Source organism: Anoplolepis gracilipes, chromosome 8 (genome assembly GCF_047496725.1).
Source record: "Anoplolepis gracilipes chromosome 8, ASM4749672v1, whole genome shotgun sequence".
Classification (NCBI taxonomy): Eukaryota; Metazoa; Arthropoda; class Insecta; order Hymenoptera; family Formicidae; genus Anoplolepis; species Anoplolepis gracilipes.
In genome coordinates this window covers 5750526-5775469 of record NC_132977.1, presented here as the reverse complement: position 1 = coordinate 5775469, position 24944 = coordinate 5750526, and the positions used below count along the sequence as shown (strand labels likewise).

Sequence of the window (24944 nt, the reverse complement as noted above, 5' to 3'; positions counted from 1 at the left end):
AAAATCTTTAATATATATATATATATACTCTGCTTTTTGAAAATAACAAATGCATGGTAAAAAATTAAAATTGGTTCTGAATATATTGTCACATTCCATCTAGACAGAAATTTGAACAGGAAATATTATATAGAGATAAAAGATTATTCTCAAATTAAAATGATCTGTAAATAAAAGGCGAGAGCTACAATCGAATAATCTGTATATACACAGAGATGTAAGAATATAATATAGATATGTAACATAAATTGATACAGCTTTGATTAAAATATTTTAAATAAAACTATGCACACATAATATATACATACAAGAGATGCATAAAAAGATTTTTATAGATATATATATATTTACATATTTAGAGTCTTATGAATATACATTTTATAATACTACATACTTCAGTCAATCTTTTGATTTAAACAGTATATTTTTATTTTCTATCGCCTTTTCTCTCTCACTCTTTCTTTCTATAAACACTCGTAATCTATACAACATCGTGTATTTATATTTCGCTAAAATCAGATAACAGAGAGGCAGTATTATAAACATTTTTCACATCATTCAAACAAACGTAAGGAAGAGATCGCGATCACATAGTGTGAAAATCCTAGCGAATAAATTTCAGCAATCATTATGAATGCTATCGTTATTTGATAACATATGAAATACAAATACATATATCGACGCAATTGATGATCGTGATAACTGTAATGAGCAGGTCCAGCCATCGTGACGTTGAGTGCGGCAGTAAATAATGCTAAGTAATATCACAGAGTGGATTTCTCATCCGCGGGCTCCTCTTTTACAGGATGACTGCATTCCATTAATGCAGGATTCGCCACGGCAATTATGTTGTCTCCGCGCGAGGCTATTACCTACGCATAATTTACTCGTAATCAACAGCCATAATAAATGAGACGCTGATCATTATCTCTCTCATTATTCTAAACAAGTATATGGCGGAGTTTATTTTTTTTCATCATGCATCATTATTCAAGGGTAACCAGAAAAAAAGAGCGGATAAAAAACTTGTTCGATGTATTTAGTTTTTTTTCTCTTTTCCTTTTTTGCAACAGGTTTTTTTAATGTCTAAAAGAGAATAACAAAAGATGAAAAATATAGAAAAGAACGAAAATATTGAATCTCCTGCTCACCTTTAAATTAAAATCACCTTCTTTATCGGTGTTTTCAGCCTCCGCCTCGTTTGCATCCTGAAAGACACGCGTATACACATTACTCTGGTTAATCCAGAAATCTTTAGTACGTGAAGGAAATTTACGGTATAGATAGAATGTTTCGTTAGTATTATATTTACATGCATAGACGAAGATTCTTCATTAGAGAATGAAAATTGACTGTCCGAATCACTGATTTCCTCCACGCTAGCACTGAATATGCCATTGTTATTCTTCTTCCTCCAAACTGGACTGAAACATTGCCAATATCTGAACATCAATATATACTTATCGTATGCAAATTAAATTGGAAAATGTAACCAGGAAGATGTAAAGATATCTGTGTAGAAGATATATCTCAAAGATATAATAATTCCTCAACACATACACAAAATATCTTGACAAAACTTTTTTTCTCAATATATTTAAATATAGCTTTGATTTTTATTATTAAATTACTCATTATATTTTATTGTTAAATTATTCTTAATACAGAAAAAACATTGAGAAATAGGTATACTCAGGTCTGAGCTAAAAATAATCACCTTGATGATCTGTGTCTTCTCGTAATAGAATTATTAATATCCGTTCCGGAACAACGGAGGTCCAATTCCTCCTGAAACAGTGAACTGCTACAGACAGTAGAAATAGCAAATTGTATTGTATAAAAGAAGGAAGGAAAATAATATAGTAAAGATGTGAAAATATAAAATAACACAAGATAAGTAGAGATATAAATGGATAGGCTATTACATAAATAAATAAATAAACACGACTTGGGATACCAGGCATAGAGCATAGAGTCCAAGCAAGTCGTATTGAAAAAACCAACCTTGAAATCGACAATTAAATATTTCTATCATTAAATCTGACAAGTAATATGTAATAAAAAAGAACCTCACCTTAGTTTTTTATGAAAAATCCCATACGTTCTCTAACTTCATATTCATACATTACATATATTGTGTATATATATATATATATATATATATATATATATATATATATATATGTATGTATGTATTTATTTAAACATATAAATAAATAAATTTAGTGCAAGCACATGCAATCAAAACTATAAAACCATAACAAAAACTATGACTAAATGTATGTGTTAAAATAATTTAATTTATAATAAAATTACAGAGTAGCCAAGAATAAATAAAAAAAGAAACGTAGAATTATTTTTCGTATATTTACAGCTAATTCTTTGGTGAGAATAATAAAATACTATTAATTTATGCGCGCACGCGTGTATCTGTGTGTGCATGCGTACGTGTATGTGTATTTTTTTACAATTTGTACATACAAAATTGCAAATTATGAAATAATATGAAAGTAGGTATTTACTAAGACCAGCAAATAAATTACGATGCTCTCGATTCAATCAAATAAAAGTGCAAGCCATGCACACGCAACTATACTTGACCTTTTTTTTGACCTTTTGCATCCGTTTTGTTTCGCGCGTATACAAGTAAGTGCGGATGGTTAATGCGTGACGGGCGTACAGTTAGTGATTAGCGACCATGCGGACGCGGTAGATCAGTGCACAGTGAACGATCTACTTTTGTGGCCGAGATAATCTAACCTGCGTCACGTCTTCACCCTCACCCTCCAGCTCGAGCTTTCGGCGTTTCGAACGCTCGTTATCGGTCTCCTCCCCATTTTCGCGTGATTTCAACATCGACAAGCTGCAAACATTGAGATGTTTAATCAGTAAACCTCAGGATAGATCTGATAAGCTTTTAGATAAATTAATATTGAATTAATTTTTATGATATTCAACAGTTGAAATTACAACTTTGAATTTTAAATATAAAATTTATGAATTTTCCTAATAAATCTATATAAGTCTGTATAAATCTATGATATTTACTATTGGCTTTTAGAATAATGGTAGCCGGAATCACGGACGACACGACGTGCCAAAGGAAACAATTCGTCTCTCCTGGTGAGGAGGGCAGGCACGAATCTGCAAATTTGCGCCGCCGCTTCGTTCACAGATACCTCATGTAACGTAAGTGGTTTCTCCGGCTTTCTCTTGCAGTCGAACCTACCGTAAATCGCCGCGTACTTTCGAATTTCATCCATTTTGCGTGGATCACTATCAGACATCGTCATTACCATCTGTAATATATACATTCAAAAAATATAGTTTAGTATTTTTTAAAATATTTCCTTAATAATTTAAAAATTTTAAATATTAAATCAGGCGGACATTGTCATTTAGCTCATAAAGAGTACAATCAGGATTTTCTTTAGCGGATGTAAATGTCTAGCGTTAAAAGCCAGTCGTCCGTAGACAGTCTACAAGATCCATTTTGTATTTCGAATACGCCGGAAAGCATGCCGTCAGTTTAGAATTCACCTCTAAGTTCTTGCAGAGTTTTTTCTTCACATTATGGGGCTTAGGATCAAGGGGCCTTATGGTAGCGACGAGTCTCTCCGCAGCCTCGGCGAGCCGTTGCACCTGCGACTGCAAGAGGGTTGGCGTCGGTTGCGTCGGGCTCGCAGGTGCGCCTCCACCACCGCCACCGCCGCCACCGCTCGGGCTTGGCGTCGTGCCGCTGCCGCATGAAGATTCACACGTTCCTACCTTGACATATCAAACATATAAAATGTACTCAACTGAATATAAGACTATAGTAGGAATAAAAAAACAAATTCATTGAAAATATATAATTACAAATTATTTACTGCTTCATTCATTTAGTTCAACACTGACCACACGCACAATTGAAATTACCTAAAGTTTATTTAATAATTCATACTTGACTCACAAAGAGATTCAAAACAATTATATTGGTTCGAATTTGATTGAATACACTAATCAATCAGTTTTTTTAATATTTTCAATATTAATACGATTACAACTAACCGAATTTTTCTCTTTTTACGTTAGATCAGTTAGTAATATCATCGATCAATGATGATTTGTTTCTTTCAAATTGCATCTCTGAAGAGATCTTTACCTGCAACACATTCGGACTATGCGTAGTCGTATAAGGTAAAGAGGTGTTTGGGCTTGGGCTCTGGCGAAAGGTTGTAGAGGACGTCGGTACGGATACACTGGTGACCGGCACGACCGGGCTAGCGCTCCGACAAGGCAGCGGCGTCAGCGGCACGTGGGGCGTCGTCGTTACATAAGGCATCGACGTCAAGGAAGTCTGAGAAGTCTGGGCGGTGAAACTGGTCGGCAGGCTCTGCATCTGCGACCGCGGACTCGCACACGCGAAACCCACGGTAACGGCGACGGGACTTTTGGCGGTTGCATTTGTCGGCACAACCGGAGTTTGAAACAACGCTACGAAATGAGGAATTTTCGTGAGATTCTTATTATGTATGATGTATTATTGACATAAAATTTCAAATTTTGCAAAGTTATGAAATTCAAAGAGATGGGCCTGAGCAAAATTGATATACCTCTCTTACTTATTAAAGTAGAGAAAAAAAAGAGGCTGTTGTAGAATTTATTGTGTATTTCTCAAACTAATATACGGCACATCAATTTGTGTTTATTAATTTTAAAAAATTTCTACAAAGTACTTTCAATCCATGTTTTGTGTCATTGTATCGTGAATTAGATAATCTATATAATTTATATAACGTATTCATTTTTTAAGTGGATTCATCTCATTTTGACACCAAATTTTTCACCTTCAAATTTTATAGTAAGATTCGAAATTTACACGATAATACTTTAAATAAAACTCGAAGCTCTTGCATAACATATAAATTATACTTTACAAGGATTAGTGAGCCATTCTTGTAGAGCTTTCTGGAGTCTCCTGACGTGAAGCGGCTTGCTCGCCATCCCGACCAGCGCCATAATCTCTAGAAACTCCTCTTCGCCTGCGTCGCACAATTGTTGCACGTCATCGCCTCCTATAATACATTATGCTGTATTAGTAAAATCATGAGCATTAGATTATCATTCAGATTCACAGTTAAAAAAAAAAATAAATTTATATCTTACAGAACTTTTAAAATGAAGCTGCATCAGACAATCTTGAAAATTCTCTTTTCTAATAATTAATTATATTATAATATTCATTTATAAATTAAATATAATATATAAGCTCTTTATAAGATATAAAATTCAATTGGAAAATTGGCGAATAAGAGTAAAAGGCTGTAGTTAGTGCGCAATAATAATTTATTCTGACGATAAGTCACAATTTAATCTCTTCTCCTAACGAACGTTTCGGTCAATTTTATGACCTTCTTTACCGTAAAAAAAAAAAATATATGAGAAATACCGGTTTTTTAGCTATATAACTGTATAATCACCTATAGATCATTATCATAATATCTGTCCATCGTTAAACATCGTTTATTATAGTGAGAAAATTTGGAACAATTATGCGTTTTGCTCTTACTCGCCAATTTTCCAATTGAATTTTAAATATTCATTTAAGTTGATTCATAACATTACATTACAATAAAAAATGTGTAACAAATAAATATATCAGGCAGAATTACATTATATATACATCTTATATATCGTATTAATAAGAATATAAACGTTTGAATTATTATCGTTCTGTAATCGCTAATTGCCTTTGACACTATTTTTTTTATTTTTATAATTTCTATAAGATTACAGATAGAGGCGTAATATCTAAAATTGTATGCAATTTATCTCGCTTTACATGCAAATCTAGATTTAAAACTGCATTTAGAGAGGTAGAATTGTATATTTTATGCATAATTATTCTTTAAAATACCTTCTAAATTATATGGGTAGACGTAGATGTGCTCTGATCATGTACTTACCCATCTCAAGGAGTGTGTCGTAGTATCCCAGTAGCGAGGCGCGCTGCATCACTCTGTACAGCTGCAACTCAGCCTCATTCTGCGGCACGGACGTCTGCACTACTGCAAATCGCATAGTATTGTACGATCGTTAAAGAGGTTCATTAAGAGAGTCTCCGGTACAATTAACAGTGGAAATTGCCGGTTCCGAATCGGTACAGTTTTGCGCTGACAGCGGTAATAATTGCTGTGTAGATTGTATCTTTGCACCTTCTTCTCTTCATTCACAGTCAACAATTAATTACGTCGTAGTTAGATAACTTCATGTAAAAGTTCATATAAAAAGGTTCATATAAAAGTCATTCATGTTGTGATCAGCGAACATAAATCAAACCGGTTCTCGATACGAACATGAATGGATTAAATTAATTTAGCATTCGACATATAGAAATATATTTTATTATTATATATTATTAATTGCATATATTTATTTGTATTATTATATATTATTACCTAAATGTATTTTTCGTTAATAATATATGTTATTAATTTTCTGGAAAATAACAAAAAGAAATTATAATTTTTCTAAGAAGAAAAGTACGTGTATATGTATAAATATTGTAGTGAATCAATTTGAGAAATATAGTGCCAAAAAAATATTAACAAGAAGATTACAAACATTTCATTGAAGAACATTGCATCTCGATTCTGACATTTATTAATTACCAATCGGTAAGATACTTTTGTACAAAAAAAAAAAAGTTGACCCTAAGGATCAGATTTCTCTGTAATTTAATTTTTTTAAACAATCAAAATAAGAGATATTACTAAAACATCTGTATATTTATATTAATCTTTTATTATATATACATACATTTTTTTATTAAATTTTTAAATTATAATAAGACTATGAGGACACATACTTTTTTTTGGATCAAGGTAAATTAGGGAAAAGATTAAATTTTGAATCTACATCGTAAGCACCATGTTTGCCACAGTCACCCTCGCCTTTTCAACCATCCGCCGCACAATCATTATTGTCGTCGTCGTTGCCGTCGTATCGACACGATCACGCGAGTCCAAGAGAGGAGACGCCGAAGTGTCCGACTAGTTTCTTGCAAATTTCGAGGAACTGCGAGAAAAAGCGGCGTGCACACACGTACCGCGTATAAATTAATACCGGTACCGCGCCATTGGAGAGAAGGAGGGTAGAGACACAGAGAGAAGAGCGAAGGGTGAAGCCAAAGAAAGAGGCTGGAGGAAGGGAAACAGGGGGAGAGAGAGAGAGAGAGAGAGAGAGAGAGAGAGAGAGAGAGAGAGAGAGAGAGAGAGAGAGAGAGAGAAAGCGAAAGGTAAAAAAAACTGGCCGGCGGGTCTTATTACGAGCCCGGATCCCGGTCTCACGCTCGTGCGCGCGGTCTCTGGGGCCCGCGAATAAGTCCCCGACGACGGGGTGGCGACTTGTTCCGCGAGATTTTTCTAGCGCGAACTGTGCGACCTGCGAAAAAAGGATCTACGTGGAAGCTACTGTGTCTTGGGTCAGCAGAATCGGTTCGGCCGAGCGATAGCGGGGCGAATGAAGAAAAAGAACGTCCAGGTATGTATGATCGAAATATGCATTTTGAAGGATATTTATGAGAGAAGTATAATTGACATTCGTACTAATTTATTATTAGATATTTTTTATGATTTATTCATTAAATTTTTATATATTCCTTATTTATCTTTCGATAGAATTTCTTAAATTAATTATTTTCTTTAATCTACGGATTATATTTGATGGTTGAGTTTCAAATTAAAATTCTGATAAAGTCCACTTGAAATTAAATAAAAAAATATAATTTTATTACTTATTTAATCACACATAAACCTCTATGATTCGCGCTAAAAGTATTTTATTTTTAATCGTTAAAGATTTAAATATTAATTGTATATTAACATTTTTGCTAGAAGAAAAAATTGATCAGGAATATAACTAAAAACACATTTTAGGATATTTTTTCAATTAAAATATAATATTATTTTAATATACCTTTCGCGCGTGTATTGTTTGCGTTTACTCTTGGACAAAATAATTAAAAAGAAAAAAATAAAAGTTTCATGATTAATTGTCACTTTTTGTCTTCAGATATCGCGAATGTTGTATTTTCACCGATTTAATCACTTTATCCGAAAAATTCCCATAGGCACAAGGTGCACGAACTTTCTTCACGGTTTTTGCGTCGATTCCCGCTTTGCGCCTCATTATTATTGCCTGTCATTTATTTATATCGCCATCGCTGACATCTTATTCTCGTTTTCATTACTTTATTAATACCGCGCGTATGTGATATACACGTTGTTGATCATCTAACTAACAAGCCTGTCATCCGCGCGATAACACTTCGATCGAGCTTTTGTTAAAAAATAAAACCACAAGCGCAATCGTCCGCTCATCATCAACTTTACGCCGCATTAGCTAAATTTATTAATAATTCATCCTGCATTTATTTACTCGACCTAATTTCAAAATTGGAGATGGAATAAGTTTTTGAAAGCACAGCTGGATTATTCCAACCGATTCAAGTTTAGTCAGAATTTCCCGAATATTATTATGTAAGCAAGAAATTTCACCTATTTACAATTCTAAAATTACCATTGTGTTTATCATTCGCACCGATCAATTTTACATAAAGTTGTTAGAACTGCAGCCTTTCACGAAATTCGCAATGAAATCCCGCGTGAAAGACTGTGCGCAAAATTGAATCGTATCTTTCAGGAAATTTATTCGATCGCTTCTTTTTTTCTTCTCCAAGTTTTTTTTTTCACGATCACCTTCGCTTTTTCAAACTGAAAATCGTCACAGGGTGATCGAATTGCACGATTCAGCCTGTATATACCTGTGACCAACAGAACATCGGCGCGGTCTAGGCCGGGCTTCCGCGGCGCATTTACATAACGACTTTTTTGGCACGGGGTGGCCCGTTTTTGTCGGCCGGGAACGCGAACGCGGTCCGGAGGCGGAGAGGCGCGTCGCGACGGCGAGAAAAACCTGATCCCACCGCGGCGAAACCCTGGAGGTTCGCGTACCCAGGTCATCGTTGTCATTGTCGTCGTCCTCGTCGTCGCGATCCGTACGTTTTCTATAGACAACGACGAGCTGCGGCACCGGTCCAGCGATTTTCGAAAGGAGAAAAAAACTGATCGTAACAAAGAGAAGATATAAATTCACAGAGATGGACGTCATTTGGATAAATTTCATTTTCGCATTAAACTGCCGGAGATTGTAGCTGCGTGCGATATAGAATCGAGCGTTGTTGGTTTTCTATCGGAAAATTTTATGTTATTTATAATCCATTTATAATCCAAATTATAGAAAAATTTAGTATGTTATTTAAAAAAAAAAAAAAAAGTGTTTTTCATCCTTTATATGTATATTTTGATAAATAATATAATAATCTACATTATTATCTAATACAAATAATGTAATTTCTATATTAATATAATTAATAATTCCTATATTATATATTCTATAAAATTATATATTATATATAATAATTATATATAATATTATACAATATTATATAATATATTCTATAAAAAATTAAGATGCGAAAGAGAAAGAGGAAAAAAATTGTGATTTATTAATCATGTTCCAATATACCAGGCAATAGAGTGTCGTTTGTAATTTTATTCATGACAGGGGTAGAACAAATATTTAAACCTGTTCGTTGGAAAAAGAGAAACGCGAATTCCGAAACGGAGAAATTCCACGCCGCGGAATCGTCGCCACGTGTGTATGTGTGCGCGCGCGCGCGCGCGCGCGCGTGTGTGTGTGTGTGTGTGTGTGTCGTGCCGACAACTGCGGGATTACCATTGTTTTCTATCCTTGGATATGTTTTACGATCATTGTGCCAAGAATTAACCCAAGTTCTCGATGCCCGGAGATGGAGAAAAACGGAGAGGCATTCGCAAGGAGAACCAGATTAGACGCGGCCACGGCGAAAAAGAGAAACGGCGCGGCGGCGCGCTAAATCAGAAGCGAATCCGAACTCTCCGTGATGCGCATATAACCGTCATAGTCCGTGTGACGCGACGAATGCAAGCGCAAAAAACCGCACCTTAATTATGTTTTCCGGTATAATTATAATATTAAGAAATGGCGAATGTGTGAGTCACACACGGACCGCTCGCTCGATACTTGGGCGTCCTTTACGAAGAAGAAAATGAAATTTCGAATAATATAGAAAGAAAAGAATGGGCTAATCTCGCGGAACAAGAGAGGAAACAAAATTCTTTGCTATCAATCTCTCATTCATTTTTGCTGCATAATATCGGATTATTATGCATTTAATCGCAGTTAATAATTATACGGTAGTATCGATATTATTGACAGTGATAAATCACATGAGGATAAGAATAAAAATTTAAAACAGCGTAAAAAGCGTAAAACTGATGCGTTATATTAAATAAATTTCATTCCAGCAGAACGCGTAATTAAGCTATTTCCATTTTTGTCTTACCGCTTGAATATTTTTTTCGCATTTTTTCAGTAATCTTTTAGATTATATAACACGCATAACAAAAAAAAAAAAAAAAAGAAGATGTGTGCAACATAATAATACCTATAAGGAACATTTTCGCGATTATTATAGAAAATGTTTGTAAATAATTAAATTTTCTTATGTCTAGACTCGACATAGGACCGGTCGAAACGAAATGTGATGTCGAGAGACTTGACATAGGACTGCAAAGGGTTAACTATAACCGGTGAAAGAAAAGCATTTCGAATCCTGCGGGAACATCGTCGAGTAGATTATCCCTTTTTCGCGCGAGTTCGACTCCATGATTGCTCTCGCGAGGGAGAAAATGATTCCCCAAGAAAATCACCATGACGATATCCCGTGGCGAAAGAAGACCGAATTGTCGCTACGGGAGTCAAATGACGATTGCCACGAATCGAATTCGAGACCAGGACTCGGACACAAAAGATTCGAATAAATTGTGTGATTAAATTGTTCAAACAGTAGTTTGAAAGAGAAGTAGAAATAAAAAGAAAGATATAGAATTTTAAACATTAAGCAATTCAAATATTTAAACAATTTAAGCAGGAAATTCGTAATGTTTAAATTGTTAAACTATTCTATAAAACTAATCGAGAATAATTTTGTAAAACTGAACGTCTTAAACAATATAAAGCGAAAAATTCTCATGTTTATGATAGAAAGAACGGAAAGTCCTTTCTCGCATTTCTATAGAAAATTAAACTTAATTAAATTCTTTCGGTTTCTATCGAGTTCCTTGTGAGAATAAAGAAATATCGTTTGATATCAAGGTTGTAATCGATGACACAGCGATTGCGAAAAAGAGAAATCGCTGGACCATGTCAATTTCGTTATAAGCGTGTGCCTGTCATTTTTATTATACATACCTCTTTCATTGGCAAAAAGACACAATATTCGTTACAGACAATATTACAAACGCAGGATAACAACGATACTTTTTCCACCGCGTGAAAAGTTATCAGCAAACAAAAAAAAAAAAAAAAAAAAAAGAGTAATAATCCACGCGAGATTGATTAATTAGATACTCCAATATTATTTACTAACATTATCGCTATTAGTGTCAATTCTAACATAAATAATGCAAGTAGTTGGAATAACAAAAAATGTAATTAACAAATAAAATTTTATTCAAACGAATAAATCTGATTTGATTTATTACCCGTCGTGAATCACGGAAAACAAGTATACTTGTCAGAGAGCTGCGAAATTCATGCTTAAGGTGAATACACGGATGGACGAGAGGAACGAAGATAATGGGGCGAAAAGAGGAAACGAAAAGAAGGGAAGAGGCGCGCGCAGGGGTGAAAGAAAGCCAGAAGAAGAAGAAGGGAGGGCGAAAAGGTCACAGACTAAAAGAGAGACGTACGTGGAGTATAAACGGGGGCGAGTCGGAGGCGCCCGGAGCATGGACACGATGGAACCAAGGTTTGTCGGAGTGGCAAGAGACGGACGGGGGAGGGAGGGGGGGACAGAGTTAGTGGTGCACGTTCTTTGTCCGATACTTTACGGAGAACGAACGCTCTCCTCCGCTCGCCTCTGGTCTCGCAAAAACGAGTCTAGTTTCTTAGGAGCGCGCACTGCCTTCTCTCTCTCTCTCTCTCTCTTTGCTCTGTTATCTCTTCTCCTCTCCTCTCCTCTCCTTAGCGCGATGCGGCGCGGAGCGGCGCGGCGGCGGTTAGTATTTCGCTTTTTGCCGGCATTGTAATCAAGGAAGGGTTAGGTAAGTTTTTGTCACCCCGCGCGCTGCCCCTTTCTCCCTCCCTCCAACCCTTCCCCTGTACAAAACATCGGGCAGATGGACTGACTCGCCGTTCGAATCTTTCCCTATCCCCTTTCTCCTCTTCGCCTCGCGCGCTTTACTCTCGGGCTGCTCTCCTCAGCCTCGTTCCTTATCCTTCGCGGCCTTTTACCCCGCTTCGCTACAGCAGCCCCTTACACGCCCGTTCCTCTTTTTATACCTTGTGCCACTTTGCACCACCACTCGTGCGCGCTTGTCGTTCCTTGCCCCCACATCCTTCCCCTTGTTCTCTCTTACTCTTCCTCTATCTCTCGTACAATGTGTCTTTGTTTTCATCTATTTCTCTCTCTTTTGGCTCTCTCATCGCTTCCTCAAACCGCGCCAAAACTCTCCTCTCAAGACGTTCAAGAAACGACTCACCCCTTGAAAGAGTATAAGAAAAAAGTGGGTTATCGCTCGATTAATGAGAAACCGAAGATATCGAAATGATAAGAAAAGTATATGTTAGGTACACGAAGAGTCGTAATGTATACTTTAAAAGATTATGAGATAAACATAAATTATGGATCAACGGAATTAACGGTACTATCAATTTTCTATATTATAACAAATACATCTAAATATAATATTATGTCTTGTACCATATATATCTACTTGACAAGTAAAATGTAAATCCAAGAATTAAGTTTTTCAGGACAAATTATAAAATATAAAATTAAATGAAAGATTCATAGATGCGCGTTTTGATGAATTAAAAAAATAAATCATTGAAAAATATATCAAATAATTAATTGTTCGGAATAAAGTTTATTACTCTGTTTTGCAAATAGATTATTTATCCTTGTTGAAAGTACTAAACGGTTTCTTAATGGAGGTCGTTTAAAATCGTCATAGGTATTGGTCGGATGTGCGATCTTAAGTCACAAGGGTGCGGCCCATATTCCAACCCCTCCGTGAGGGGTAAACCACTCTGTCTTACGTCACACTTTCTCCGATTGCTGGTTGAACGGCCCTATTATTTCGAAGGTACAATATGCGCCATTTTAAAGACATCATGAAATGTTCACTGTCACTATCTTGAAAATATTAAGGCAACTTGTAATTATATTTATTAAATTAAGAAAAAAAATTTTTATTTTTATTTATACAAATTTTTTGCACACATCAAATTTTTAGCAAAAATAAAATATACTTTTAATAAAATAAAAACAGCTTTAATAAAATAAAATACAATTAATTAATATTAATCCAATATTTATTTTATAAAAGACATAAATTTGCAACATAATAATTATTAAACAGTTACGTACATGTCTCAGATTCATTAAAATATTATAAACAAATAAAATTGTGAATAATGCATTTCTCTGTGCGCAATAACAATAAAGAATATTTGTAAAAAAATGTCCTTAAAGTCTTTTATTCAATAAGTTTTTTAGTCGATATGAACAAGTCTAGATACTTTGTAGTCTCTCTCTTTCTCTCCTATGTATAATGCTTAGTTTTTATTAACATTGACGTATATATTTAAATATGTCAAGCAATAAATGCATGTTAAGATATAAAAAAAATAAACGAATTTAGTGGTCGACTTAAAAATATTGGATTTTGGAAAAAGTTATAGCCTGATTGAGAATAACAAAATTAGGTTTCTTTCTTGACATTTTCCAAAAAATAAATCAATGATGTATATAATTATGGATTTTTAATTTCTCGTGTGTTTCAAAATGTATTTTGTGAATATATCAACAATTTTTTCGTGTTTTTATAACTGAATAATAATTATTTTCATGTAATTTCATTTTTCATATTATAATAATGTTTCACTTGTTTATATTAACTATATTTTTTTTAGCAATATCTCAACAATTCGAGTCAATTAATGTATCTATAAAAGGAATACAATTACTGTGTAGTTTTTACTTCTATCATTATATTAATGAAGTGAGATATTTGTTTAAACAATAATCCATTGAAAATAAAAAGTTATCTAATCTTTATCTCATGCTTTGCTCTCAAGTTTTATTAGACACGCACACAACACACATACAAGGAGAAAAAGTTTTTTTTATTTAAATAAAAATGTTATTGAGAGACTATAAAAAGCCGGTTTCCCACAGATCTCTTTTGAATAAATGATTTTTTTCTTTTACGGAAGACCCTTTTTTAACGTAGAAACGAAAGGGTTAGCTGCTGAGGGGTTCTTTTTTTTCAGTGAACGAGCTCATCACCTGCGGGAACTAATCGACGTGTCCATTGTCAACGTTAATCTGTATCTACACCTGTAGTCAACTAGGCGGTACAGATCCCGTCATCATTCATACGCATTTATCTCATAAACTAAGAATATGTCAGCAATCGAGAATCAATCATGAATTAAATTATAAACGTTAAAAGTGTACATTAAAAAATTTAACTGTAAAATACATAAGGAAAACTTTAATAATATATGAAATATGATAATAATAAAATTATAGAGAGAAAAAAAATTATATAATATAAAAATTACTATACGGTACAATATATTGTGTAATCAATTTCAGTGATTTCTAATGTACAGCGGAAAAATCTACAAGTCCGCATTTTTATAAATGAATGACGTAAGCGAGTCCCTTATCGGGATAAAACAAGTAATCGTACTACTTGAAGGAAATGACTGATCGTGGGATATTCTAGAAAGACATCGTCCTTCATCCCGACGAGCGAACGTAATATCTTCGCGTGTGACTCATGCAGATCGAACGGCCCCGAGTATAAAACGGAGAAAAAGTTGCCCCCGTCGTCGTCATCGTCGCGGGGGCCCCCACGGCGGCAAAAACCGAAAGAACGTCCTCCACGGAGACAAAAACTCGACGGGAAAGGAACAGAGAGGAGGTATAGCAGCGCACCGGAATTCCTCCCGAGGCTTCCACTTTTTTTCTCCCTTCTTCCAACCGGTTTCTTCTTTTTTTCGCGTTCTATCGCTATCTCGCACTAAAGGACCGTGATATGCATATACGTGTCGAACGAAAGGGGAAGATGGAGAGTTCGCGGGTCATCGGGGAGAGGTTCGGATGGACTCCGAAAACAGATACGAACAGACGCGGGCGCATCCGAGCATCGCCCTGCCGGATTATCGCTTAGAACAAAAAAAAATGCAGACAAACAGGGAGTCTCGTCGCCCTTTGTCCGTTGACAGGGTGTGCAACTGAGGCCCGCAAGCCTTTTAATTTATTCGCGCACCTCGACGCGCTCCTGTGGGAACGCGATGGATTCAAGAAACGCAAAAGAGAAACAAAGCCGGTGATGAGAATAAGGGATGATCGTTATCTATCATATTCTAGACGATTGTGAACACTTATTAGTCGTTATTATACCAAGTAGAGAGATTTTCAAACATCGAAATATACGAAAAAAAAATACACAAATAAAAATATATTTTTAAAAATATTTATTAGAATTAAAAATTTATATACTATGGTAACTTTGTTGTATTATTCTATAAACTATATATATTTTTATTAAATTTTAAAATATAATTGTGATCCAAAATTCAACGATAAAAAATTTAAATTTTGTCCATAAAAATTAAAAAATCTTATAATATAGGTAATAAATTTAAAAAATGAATAAAAATAAAACAATTTCTAGCATAAGCCTAATTGCTTTCATAAAAAAAATCATAAAGAATCTAGATTTATTTGCCCAGGCAGATGAAACCTCCCTGCTGAAAGGATGAGGAGACTTTGCGGCTCTCGCAACGGTCGGTCAGCATAAGATGTACAAACGGAAAGGCGTACCGTTCTCGTCTTTGTACAAGAGCCGCGAACCCCCATTCATATTCGTCTCTCGAATTAGGCGCTTATTCGAATGCAACCACCCACCGCTCGTACCTCGGCACCGTGATCGTATTCAGATTAGGTTCTCCGGAGGATTTTCTTTGATTCTGGATCGCGAACGGTCGTCCACCGGGCGTGAACGTATATAAAACCCAGATTGATTCGATCAGAAGGAGAACGCCTCGGTATAAGCAGCTGCGTTTTGATTGCGTAAGTTAGGCATGCGTTATTATCATGTCACACCAGTTTCCCATTATATTGCGTTATTAATGTTAATGTTTCTGCAAGTACTGCTATTGATAATAATGAGCACCTTTTTTCGCATGCTTGAAATATTGCAGTTAAATGTCTCTCTCTTTTCTTTTTCTTTTTTTTTCTTACGATCGACACTGTGGGGCTTTCTCTTAATTTTTTCTAAAGAAGCTAAAAAAATAACAAATAAAACATCCATTTTAGATTTTACAATATAAAAAAAATAATCTTTGCATGACTAATAAAGAAATTAATATCGAATTATTCATATATTTCTTCTAAATTTTTTTTTTTTAATTTTAATGCAATAAAGTGTATTTTAATAATAATCATATTGCTTATATTAAATTTCATATTGAACTTTTTTTCAAAATTATATACATCTAACAGCTTATATAAAGTATAATTATGTACATTTAATAATTTATATAAATATAAATATGAAATATTAATATACTTTTCTTCTAACAATAAGTAGTATTCGATAAAAAAGGCGAACGTGAGAAGAGTTCGTGTAATGAAAGGAACATAATCGAGAAACGATTATGAAAATTTCTATCGCCAAATGTAGAGGCGTTATTAGGGCGAGACATTGGAGAGAAAAATGGCTATAAAGCGGCAAAAGATAAGGTGAAAATATTAATGACTACTGAGCGAACGACCGTAATGAGCGCAATAATGTCCGACAAGGCTCTATCGGTTATACTCACAATCAGCATGGTTAATGAGACGAACCATTCGCATATCTAAATCGACACAGTAAACTATGATTAACATTTTCAATGTTAGATACTTCATCAAAGAGTTATGTACTAATATTTTAAAAAATTTGAAAAAAAAACTTAATATTACGATCACTTCCTGAGATTATTGAAAATAAATAAATGTTAATAATGCCTTGTGGATATAAAGCAGTCATCAATCATAAAAAGTATTTCAATGCTAATGCTAATTAAAAATTATATAGGTAAAGACAAGTTTTTTTTTTACGCGATTAATCGCATCGCGCGTTTGACTTGACTTTTTTTTTCCTTTTTTATACAGAAATCCACGTGATCGGCGGCGCAAATTTTCCGACGTTGTTATATGTAACGACAGAGAGAGAGAGAGAGAGAGAGAGAGAGAGAGAGAGAGAGAGAGAGAGAGAGAATGCGAGCGAACACAGAGAGTGGTCGAGCTCTCTTATGCCCGACGCAAAAAAGCTACGCTCGCCAAGTTTTCTTAAGCGAAGGCACGAGTACACGGCAAACTTGCCGCAAAAAAGCGAGAGCTTTTTCGCCGTGCATCAGCGCCAGCAGCTCCGGCGTCGATATGAGCCCCTTTTTATCCCGTATAAAATGTATAATGTCGCCTATCAGACCGTCGTGTAGTAATAATAACGCGGCGCATAATTACACTAACTTTGATCTGTCTTAATAATCTCATACTTGACTGAAAGTATCTTTATCTAAAAATGACAACCTAATATAATTATAATATATACGCAAATGAACAAAAAAAAAAAAATAAATAAATATCTATCAGTGAAATAAAATTATTGAATGTAATCGTCTTAGAAAAAAAAATATAAGAGAGGAAAAAAGATAAAAATAAATTGGAGAGAGAAAGAGAGAGCATTGCATCTGTCGCAATTTCGTCTTTCGCAGAAATATCGCGGGCAAAACCACGTGCTTTTTGCCACGTACATCGTCACCGTCGTCGTAGTCGATGGTACATAGTCAACACGCTTACATGACTGCGCCGGATCGGCTGTTTGTAAAAAATCGGCAAAAACGCAGCGCGCAATACTTGCACGCTGGCCATGCCGGCGGAAGAAACTGCACGGTTTTGCACGCCGTGAGTCATGCCGCATCGCGCGAATGGACAGAGCGAGAACGCGCTCGCGAGACATCGAAACAGATCGTTCAAGTGTTAATAAAATTGTAAAACATATAATTGAAACTGTGTTGTTACGAATCTTTAGCATGGACGAGTATATAGGTAGAATATTCAGCATACTCGAGTGCACGAAATATTGTCATCAATCTCGATGTCAAAAATGCTCCAAGATATACTGAAAGCACGGCAGTCTCGATTGATCGTTGCACGTATTAATATCATCGGGAAAATTTGATAACATTATCGAATCTCGTAAGTAAAATATGCCTCGAGAGATAAAAATATTATGTTTTTAATGAGTATGTTTTTGCTGTTTACTAATTACTCGCTTCGCTTGTTCCCGCTTTGTCATGCTAATGTTGCTAGTAGAAACGGTAAACATTTCCCGCAAAAAGCATCAGGGGCGTTACATAGTATCGTGTTGTGCGATATGCTACTTTTAATCATAGCGCTTTTATGAAATTATACCACTTTGGTTTTTCTTTTTTTTTTTTTTTTTTTTTTTTTTCAATTTAGTTTCAATCACACAGAATAATATAATTACATCTTGGCAAGAGAGGAAGAAAGAGAGAAGAAAACTTCTATCAAACTATGTCGATATATGAGAGAACAACAACAATAGCAACAACAATAACCGATTCTTGGCAGAAAGAAAAAGATCGAGGAACATTATACGAAAGCGATAAATAACGATGTAAAAAGTCACGTCCCAAAGAATTTTCGAAACAAGCGACATATCGAACTCGGTCGAGCGCTTTTTATCGCGATGCACCGAGTCGCGCGGTAAAACGCCCCAAGTAGACGAAGAAGAGCTCGTCTGCAGTTTCGTCGAGATGGAAGAAGAAAAATCTTGTTTTTCTGACGCGAGAGAGAAAGAGAGAGAACTGCGAGCTTTTTATCGCCGGCATGACTCATCTAGTTTTTTGACGAGTGAGAGAGAGAGAGAGAGAGAGAGAGAGAGAGAAAGGGGGATAGGGGGGAGAGAGAGAGACACATACACACACAAAACACACATACACGCAAAAGCGCGATAGCCCACGATAGCTCCTCGGTCGAAACTTCTTCGCTTCGTCGGGAGGTAACTGCTGGCGATTACGTTTCTTGCCCAAACCCACCGGCGAGAGAGCAGCATTTGCGATCGAGAAATGCGACTCTCGCGCGCGCACGGTTTAGAAACGAGCTAGCGAATATATGAGTACAATAGTGGTCCAATCTACAAGAAATGAGGAAATAAACTGATCTACCAGCTAAACCCCTTACATCAAAATCTATGTGAGTAGCCTCCTCAATAGTTACTCCGTAGTACACGGAGCAATAATTGCTTTTTGTCTATACACTGTCCACAGCTTCCTAGGTCGAAGTACTGTCGAATTATCTTTAATTTCTAGGAATAAGAATTTTTAAGTTTATATCAATTTTTTATAAAAGTTGCATTATATAGCAAGCGAATGGAAAACGAAAAGCTGTCAAGAATTGGGCTGTTATCGCGCTGAATATATTCTTATTTAGAATATTAAAGGAGATTATCCTTATTTAATAAAATTAATACTCATGATTCTATATTCAATAGCCATTAAATATCAATAGAAATAACTGCACAAATGGAAAATAATTATTACTAATTTGATAAATATATAATAAATATATAATAAAAAATATAAAAAAAATATATATTATACTAAAACTTTACCTACGTGTGTTTATTTTAGAATACATACATTATATAAAAGTTGATACATATTTATACAATACAGGTCTATATACATGTTTATATGTGCATATTAAAAAAAAGAACCAAATTTTTTAAATAGATTTAAAAAATTCTGAATATTATTTAATCATGTATTATGCAATATGAGAATAATAATGTTTACAGTATACATCACATTAGTTTTACACATCATAGATATGAAATGTATACAATCATCCTACTATGTGTTCTTCTTTATAATTACATGTTAATGTAATTAATAAAATTAAACAGTCAATGAGTCTCATATTTTAAATCTCTTCTTTTTTTTATTACTTCTTTATAAGTATACGAGTATATAAAACGTAATTTATAAGATTGATGTAATAATTACGGGTACAATTATATACATAATCAAGAACTTTCGTCATTTATCTGACAATAGCAAAATGCGTGAATCGCCTCGAAAATTATACACATATTTTATTCCTTTTTTTGTGTTTCATATTTATTAATTGTTAATGAAAAGCAATTAACAATTTAATGACCGTATCAATTTTTGAACGTTTTAAAATCGTACATATATACTATATCGCGTATGCATAAACAATTATATCGATATACGTACATATACAGTGTTTAGTTTAAGTATATCTACTCAGTTATTTTTAAATAATTGTTATTATAAAAAAAATTTTTCGAGGTTTTGAATGAGTCATTTTGTTCAAGATGTATGTAAAAATCTATGATTTAAACGAAAATTTTAAATTACTTTTCATTTAATGTTGTTTACGACAATTTTATTATTATTTTTTTTTTTTTATTAAAATAATCTATCTATTTTACTGTAATTTTGTAAGGTATTTTACGACAAATTCAATATAATAAGCAATAAAATTAATATTTTCAATAGTCGTTCATAAGATATTGTCACTTATTGTATTTTGATTATTATATTTGTGAGTGAAAAAACAAAATAACTATTAAAAAAAAAAAAAAAAAAAAAAAGCAAACTATTTAAAAAAGTAACTGAAAATATATCAAACATCCTGTATAAATTTTTATGCACAATTATACCCACAATTATATCTCGTTTATATACGATTCTTGATACATTGCTAAATCGCGGCAAATAATTTTGAAAGCAACTTACAGGTGCCGTTGACATTTCTGCTGAGAATCCTGGGCACGGCGGCGACCGGCACGCCGGCTGACTGTTGATGATTGCTGGAAGGGTTGGCCACCACGACGACGGGATTCTGCGAGACGCAGGATGCGGACGCGAGCGTCGCGACGACGGTCGTCCCGCCGCCGCCGTTGCTGGTAGCAGCTACGACGGTACTCGGCGTGGAAGAGGGTACCGGCGAGGGCGTCGCGACGCCTCGCGTCGCCGCCGCCGCCACCGCCACTGCTACCGACGTTTCCTCCGTGGCCGGCGCACCGACGACCACGCGCGCGTCCATCGCCGCCACCAGTGCTACCTGGGTCTGCAGCACCCGCTCACGGTACCGCGGTGAGCACGGGCTTCCAGATCGACCACTGCCGGTAGCATCCAACGAGGCGCATTCGATTGCCGCGCGTTTACGTCAACCTCGAAAAAAATAAAACGCGCGCGACAAACAATGAACCGCGAGAGCGGATCCCTTCAAAATCGTGTCCTCGATCGCGTTATCGCGTCACGTGGATCGCGAGTATCATCGTCTCGCGACGAGACAGTTCTTTATATACGCTATACAGGTTAACTCGCGAGAAAAAGAAAGAAAGAAGAGAAAAGAGGAAATATTACGACTTGCGAATTTTGTGACTTGCAACCGTTGAGAATAAACGAGATAATCGTCGCGTCGAGGCGCGAAACGAGAGTCGCGCACCATATACGAACGTGCAAAAAAAAAAAAGAGGATCGTCACATACGGAGCAGCGACACCGACGCGTTTCGAGTGCTGGCGCGGTACACATTGCGCGCCGCGCGATGAATACACAGCGTATCTTTCGCGCTGCCCCACCACTCGTCGAGCGGCACCGACGCACCCCCACCCCCCACCAATAGCGGCGCGGCGCGGCGCGGCTCGCGCGAGCTCTGGAATCTGTCAAACGCTGTCAAAGTAAATGACAATGCGATCGGAGAATATTTAACTTATTCACCGTTGATCTGGGCCATGAAAATTGTATAGAATAATTCAATAATTCGTCGTTAATACAATTGAAAGAAAAGATGATTTTATATACGAAATATATGAAAAATTAATTAGAAACATTAATTTTCTAACGATTGTACAAGAAATGAAAATCTGTGGAAGATGAAAGAAAAAACTAGGGCATATCCCATATGTCATGGACAAAGCATAGTAAACAAGAGTGACTGCGTCAATAATCGAGGGATTATTATCGTACATATATGCAAGTACTCTGTGTTGTTTTTGTTTATCTTTTGTATGTTGCGTATAATTTTAGAGTGTTGACGGGGAACTTGAGACGGGAAAATTCGCAATTTCCTTCCAATGTGTGAAATACCAGAGATTAATTTAGAGCTTCATATTAATTATTACATTTTACATTTCAATATTGATGAAATAAAATCAATTTTAATCCCTTATGTGAAGAACATAGACCCACACAGCATATATATTCAAAAGATGTTCTCAGAAGACATTCTGAAGATATCTTCTCATTCAAAAATATCTTTAGGATGTTCTCTGAATATTTTTTGGCTATGCATGTTGTTTCGGGAGTGTTTTAAATATTTTCTCTGAAAAATTTAAATCTTAATTCATTACTAAAATTATTGTATTTATAAGAATTTCTTATCACATTTGATGAAATTTTTCACGAAAAAAGATTATTTTATCTTTTTTAACGAATATAATATTCTTTGATCGAAATTAATAAATATATACAAAACACACAAGTTTTAAAAATTAAAATGTGCATCAGGTTCTTAAAGTCAAAAAGCAAAAGCGATCTCTGTGATTTTTGCTCGCGGATAATTAGCATCGTTGCCCAGCAGCTTGTAACCCCTGCCAGGGGGTTAAAATCTAACTAGGGCACCGATTCCGAGACGATCCATCGGGGCCACGAGAGGCGTGGCCGTGCGAATCGGCCAGAGATCGCGCTCTGTGCAGACTCCTCAGTGCAGGGGTCCACAGGAACGATGCGAAAACCGTCATGTCTCCCTCTCCCCCTCCTTCATCTCTCCTCTTCCGCTCGTCTTACCGGTGTCGTCGTGGTATACATAAGCTCCTCCCCGGCTCTCGTCGTGGCTGTCATAAAAACGCGCCCCCTGCGCGCCTCATGACGGCGGGGAAATGACTGGGGGAATGAGGGGATGGAACGATGGGAAGGGCGCGTCGTAAAAACCCATCTTCCCTCGTGCCCCTTCCTTTCTCCCTCTGCGCCCTCCCTTTTAGCCACTGCACCGTGCAACCCCTGCGAAATATACACGCCTGCCTCTTTACCTATCTACACGCGGAGAAACCGACATTTTTGCAGGGTGGTACCTGAAATCCTCGGGGCATGTGGTTCCCTGTAAAATTCACGTCCTACCCCTAGAATCTTTCTTCTCACTCTTCGCTTCTCTTCACGTGTATGCCTTGGTATTTGGACGTTAAAGAATCGACACAAAAGATATAAGAAATCGCGATGGAAAAATGTTTATCTAAATGATCCTCATGTCTTTGAAGTATACATTCTTAATGACGCAGTAAGGAATTTTAAAATAATTTTGAAATATAGATAAAACGTTTCTGATTAGTATTATATACACGTCAAATGCATCTGATAAAAATAAAAGAAAAAAATAAAAAATTTTCGTATTTAAAAATATATATACTTGATATAATATATAGATTATATATGCACATCTAATAATATTCGAAAATTATTGTAGAAAATTGACAAAGCATATTCTTTGACGGATCGCTTTCAACTCATTGTTAGACTATTGTTTTGATTTACACTGTGACTGAGAAAAAAGTGACTTTAAATTGTCACTTTAAAAATAATTTTAAACTGAAAAGAAAAAATCTCGCAAAATTTTTTTATCAACAGTTTCTCTTTTTTACATATCTCTCTTTTTCCCTCTCCTTTTCTTCTTTCATTCCCCAAATTCACAATAACATAAATTAAATTGAATACAGAATCGCTCGAAGCATAAAATTTTCGGAATCTCGGTTTTCTCTTAAAAATATTTCCCTCCTTTTTCTCTCTTCAACTATTTCTTTTAACCATCGTTTCTCACCGCAGACTGTTCTTTTTCCTCCTTCGTCGACATCACTGCGATTCTTTTTGCCGCCACCCCCTGCTCTCCTCTCTTATTTTTGCTCTCCCTCCTTTCCCCTGCCGTTCATCCAGAGTACGTTTTCTCCTCTCTGTGCCTCTCCTCCCTCCCTTCCCCATTCCCACAGCCTTTCTCCGGACCGGTAGGAAAAGCGCGCAAGAGACCTTTATTTTCGCACATAGAAAAAGCAAGGCGGAAAGGGAGGTTTTGCTGGCAGACCGTTACTGCGAGGCGGACGTTTTTTGCGATAGCTCCGTAATCCGTGAAAGGGTGAGAGAGCGTCGGTAGAAACCAAAGGCGTCGCGACGCTGGTTCGCTCGCTTATTCACGATTTGCATAGAACGATGCCGATTGCGCGTGCATACAAGATGAATGTACCATTAATTCTTAGATCATTTCAATTTTTTTCTTTATAGGATATTGGTTCATTATTCATATAATATCGAAAAAGGGAGAATTTTATATAAAAGAAATATCGAGAATAGAAATTAGAATTGTCTTATACACAAAGTATTTTCGAATATTATTTTATATGTGCACGCGTGTGTATGCGTGTGCATATATATATATATATATATATATATATATGCACACATATATACGTGTATATACATATGTTTTATCAAATATTATTTTTTTCATCATATATTCACATATAATACATAAATTCACGCCACATTGGAAGATCTTGAAATGATTTCTGCAATCTTAATTATTTTTGCTGAACGTAAAAAAAGTAAGTCATTTAGAAATATTAAAGCCACAAAAAGATTTTGCGCCATGTCTTTGGACAGTTGTAATTATAATAGAGTTTTCTATTTCTC

The 24944-nt window shown here is 35.5% G+C and overlaps 1 protein-coding gene across 3 annotated transcripts; it reads right to left on the bottom strand.

The window, feature by feature from the left end:
* Nucleotides 1-307: 307 nt before the first annotated feature.
* On the bottom strand, nucleotides 308-23086 carry Nab (NGFI-A-binding protein homolog). Of its 3 annotated transcripts, none has more exons than XM_072897156.1 (11): nucleotides 21001-23082; nucleotides 5949-6050; nucleotides 4920-5057; nucleotides 4145-4476; nucleotides 3541-3768; nucleotides 3049-3299; nucleotides 2761-2863; nucleotides 1718-1788; nucleotides 1313-1424; nucleotides 1152-1208; nucleotides 308-872 (listed from the first exon to the last, which is right to left on the bottom strand). In XM_072897156.1, the coding sequence occupies exons 1-11, from the start codon at nucleotides 21308-21310 to the stop codon at nucleotides 765-767; spliced, it is 1812 nt and encodes a 603-aa protein (XP_072753257.1). In that variant the 5' UTR covers nucleotides 21311-23082; the 3' UTR covers nucleotides 308-764. The 3 variants fall into 3 exon arrangements, 2 of the variants coding, with proteins under 2 accessions (XP_072753257.1, XP_072753258.1); XM_072897157.1 differs by lacking the exon at nucleotides 308-872 and adding an exon at nucleotides 880-1086 and having other exon boundaries at nucleotides 21001-23086; XR_012047154.1 differs by lacking the exon at nucleotides 308-872 and having other exon boundaries at nucleotides 1313-1419; nucleotides 21001-23083.
* Between the last annotated feature and the right edge of the window lie 1858 nt (nucleotides 23087-24944).

Excerpts from the sequence above, each read along its gene's own strand:
- Nab (XM_072897156.1), bottom strand. The coding sequence starts at position 21,310 with ATGGACGCGCGCGTGGTCGTCGGTGCGCCGGCCACGGAGGAAACGTCG. Across the intron at positions 3,769-4,144 it reads ATAGTCCGAATGTGTTGCAG|GTAGGAACGTGTGAATCTTC; the intron begins GTAAAGATCTCT and ends TGATATGTCAAG. Across the intron at positions 2,864-3,048 it reads CATTATTCTAAAAGCCAATA|CTTGTCGATGTTGAAATCAC; the intron begins GTAAATATCATA and ends CAATGTTTGCAG.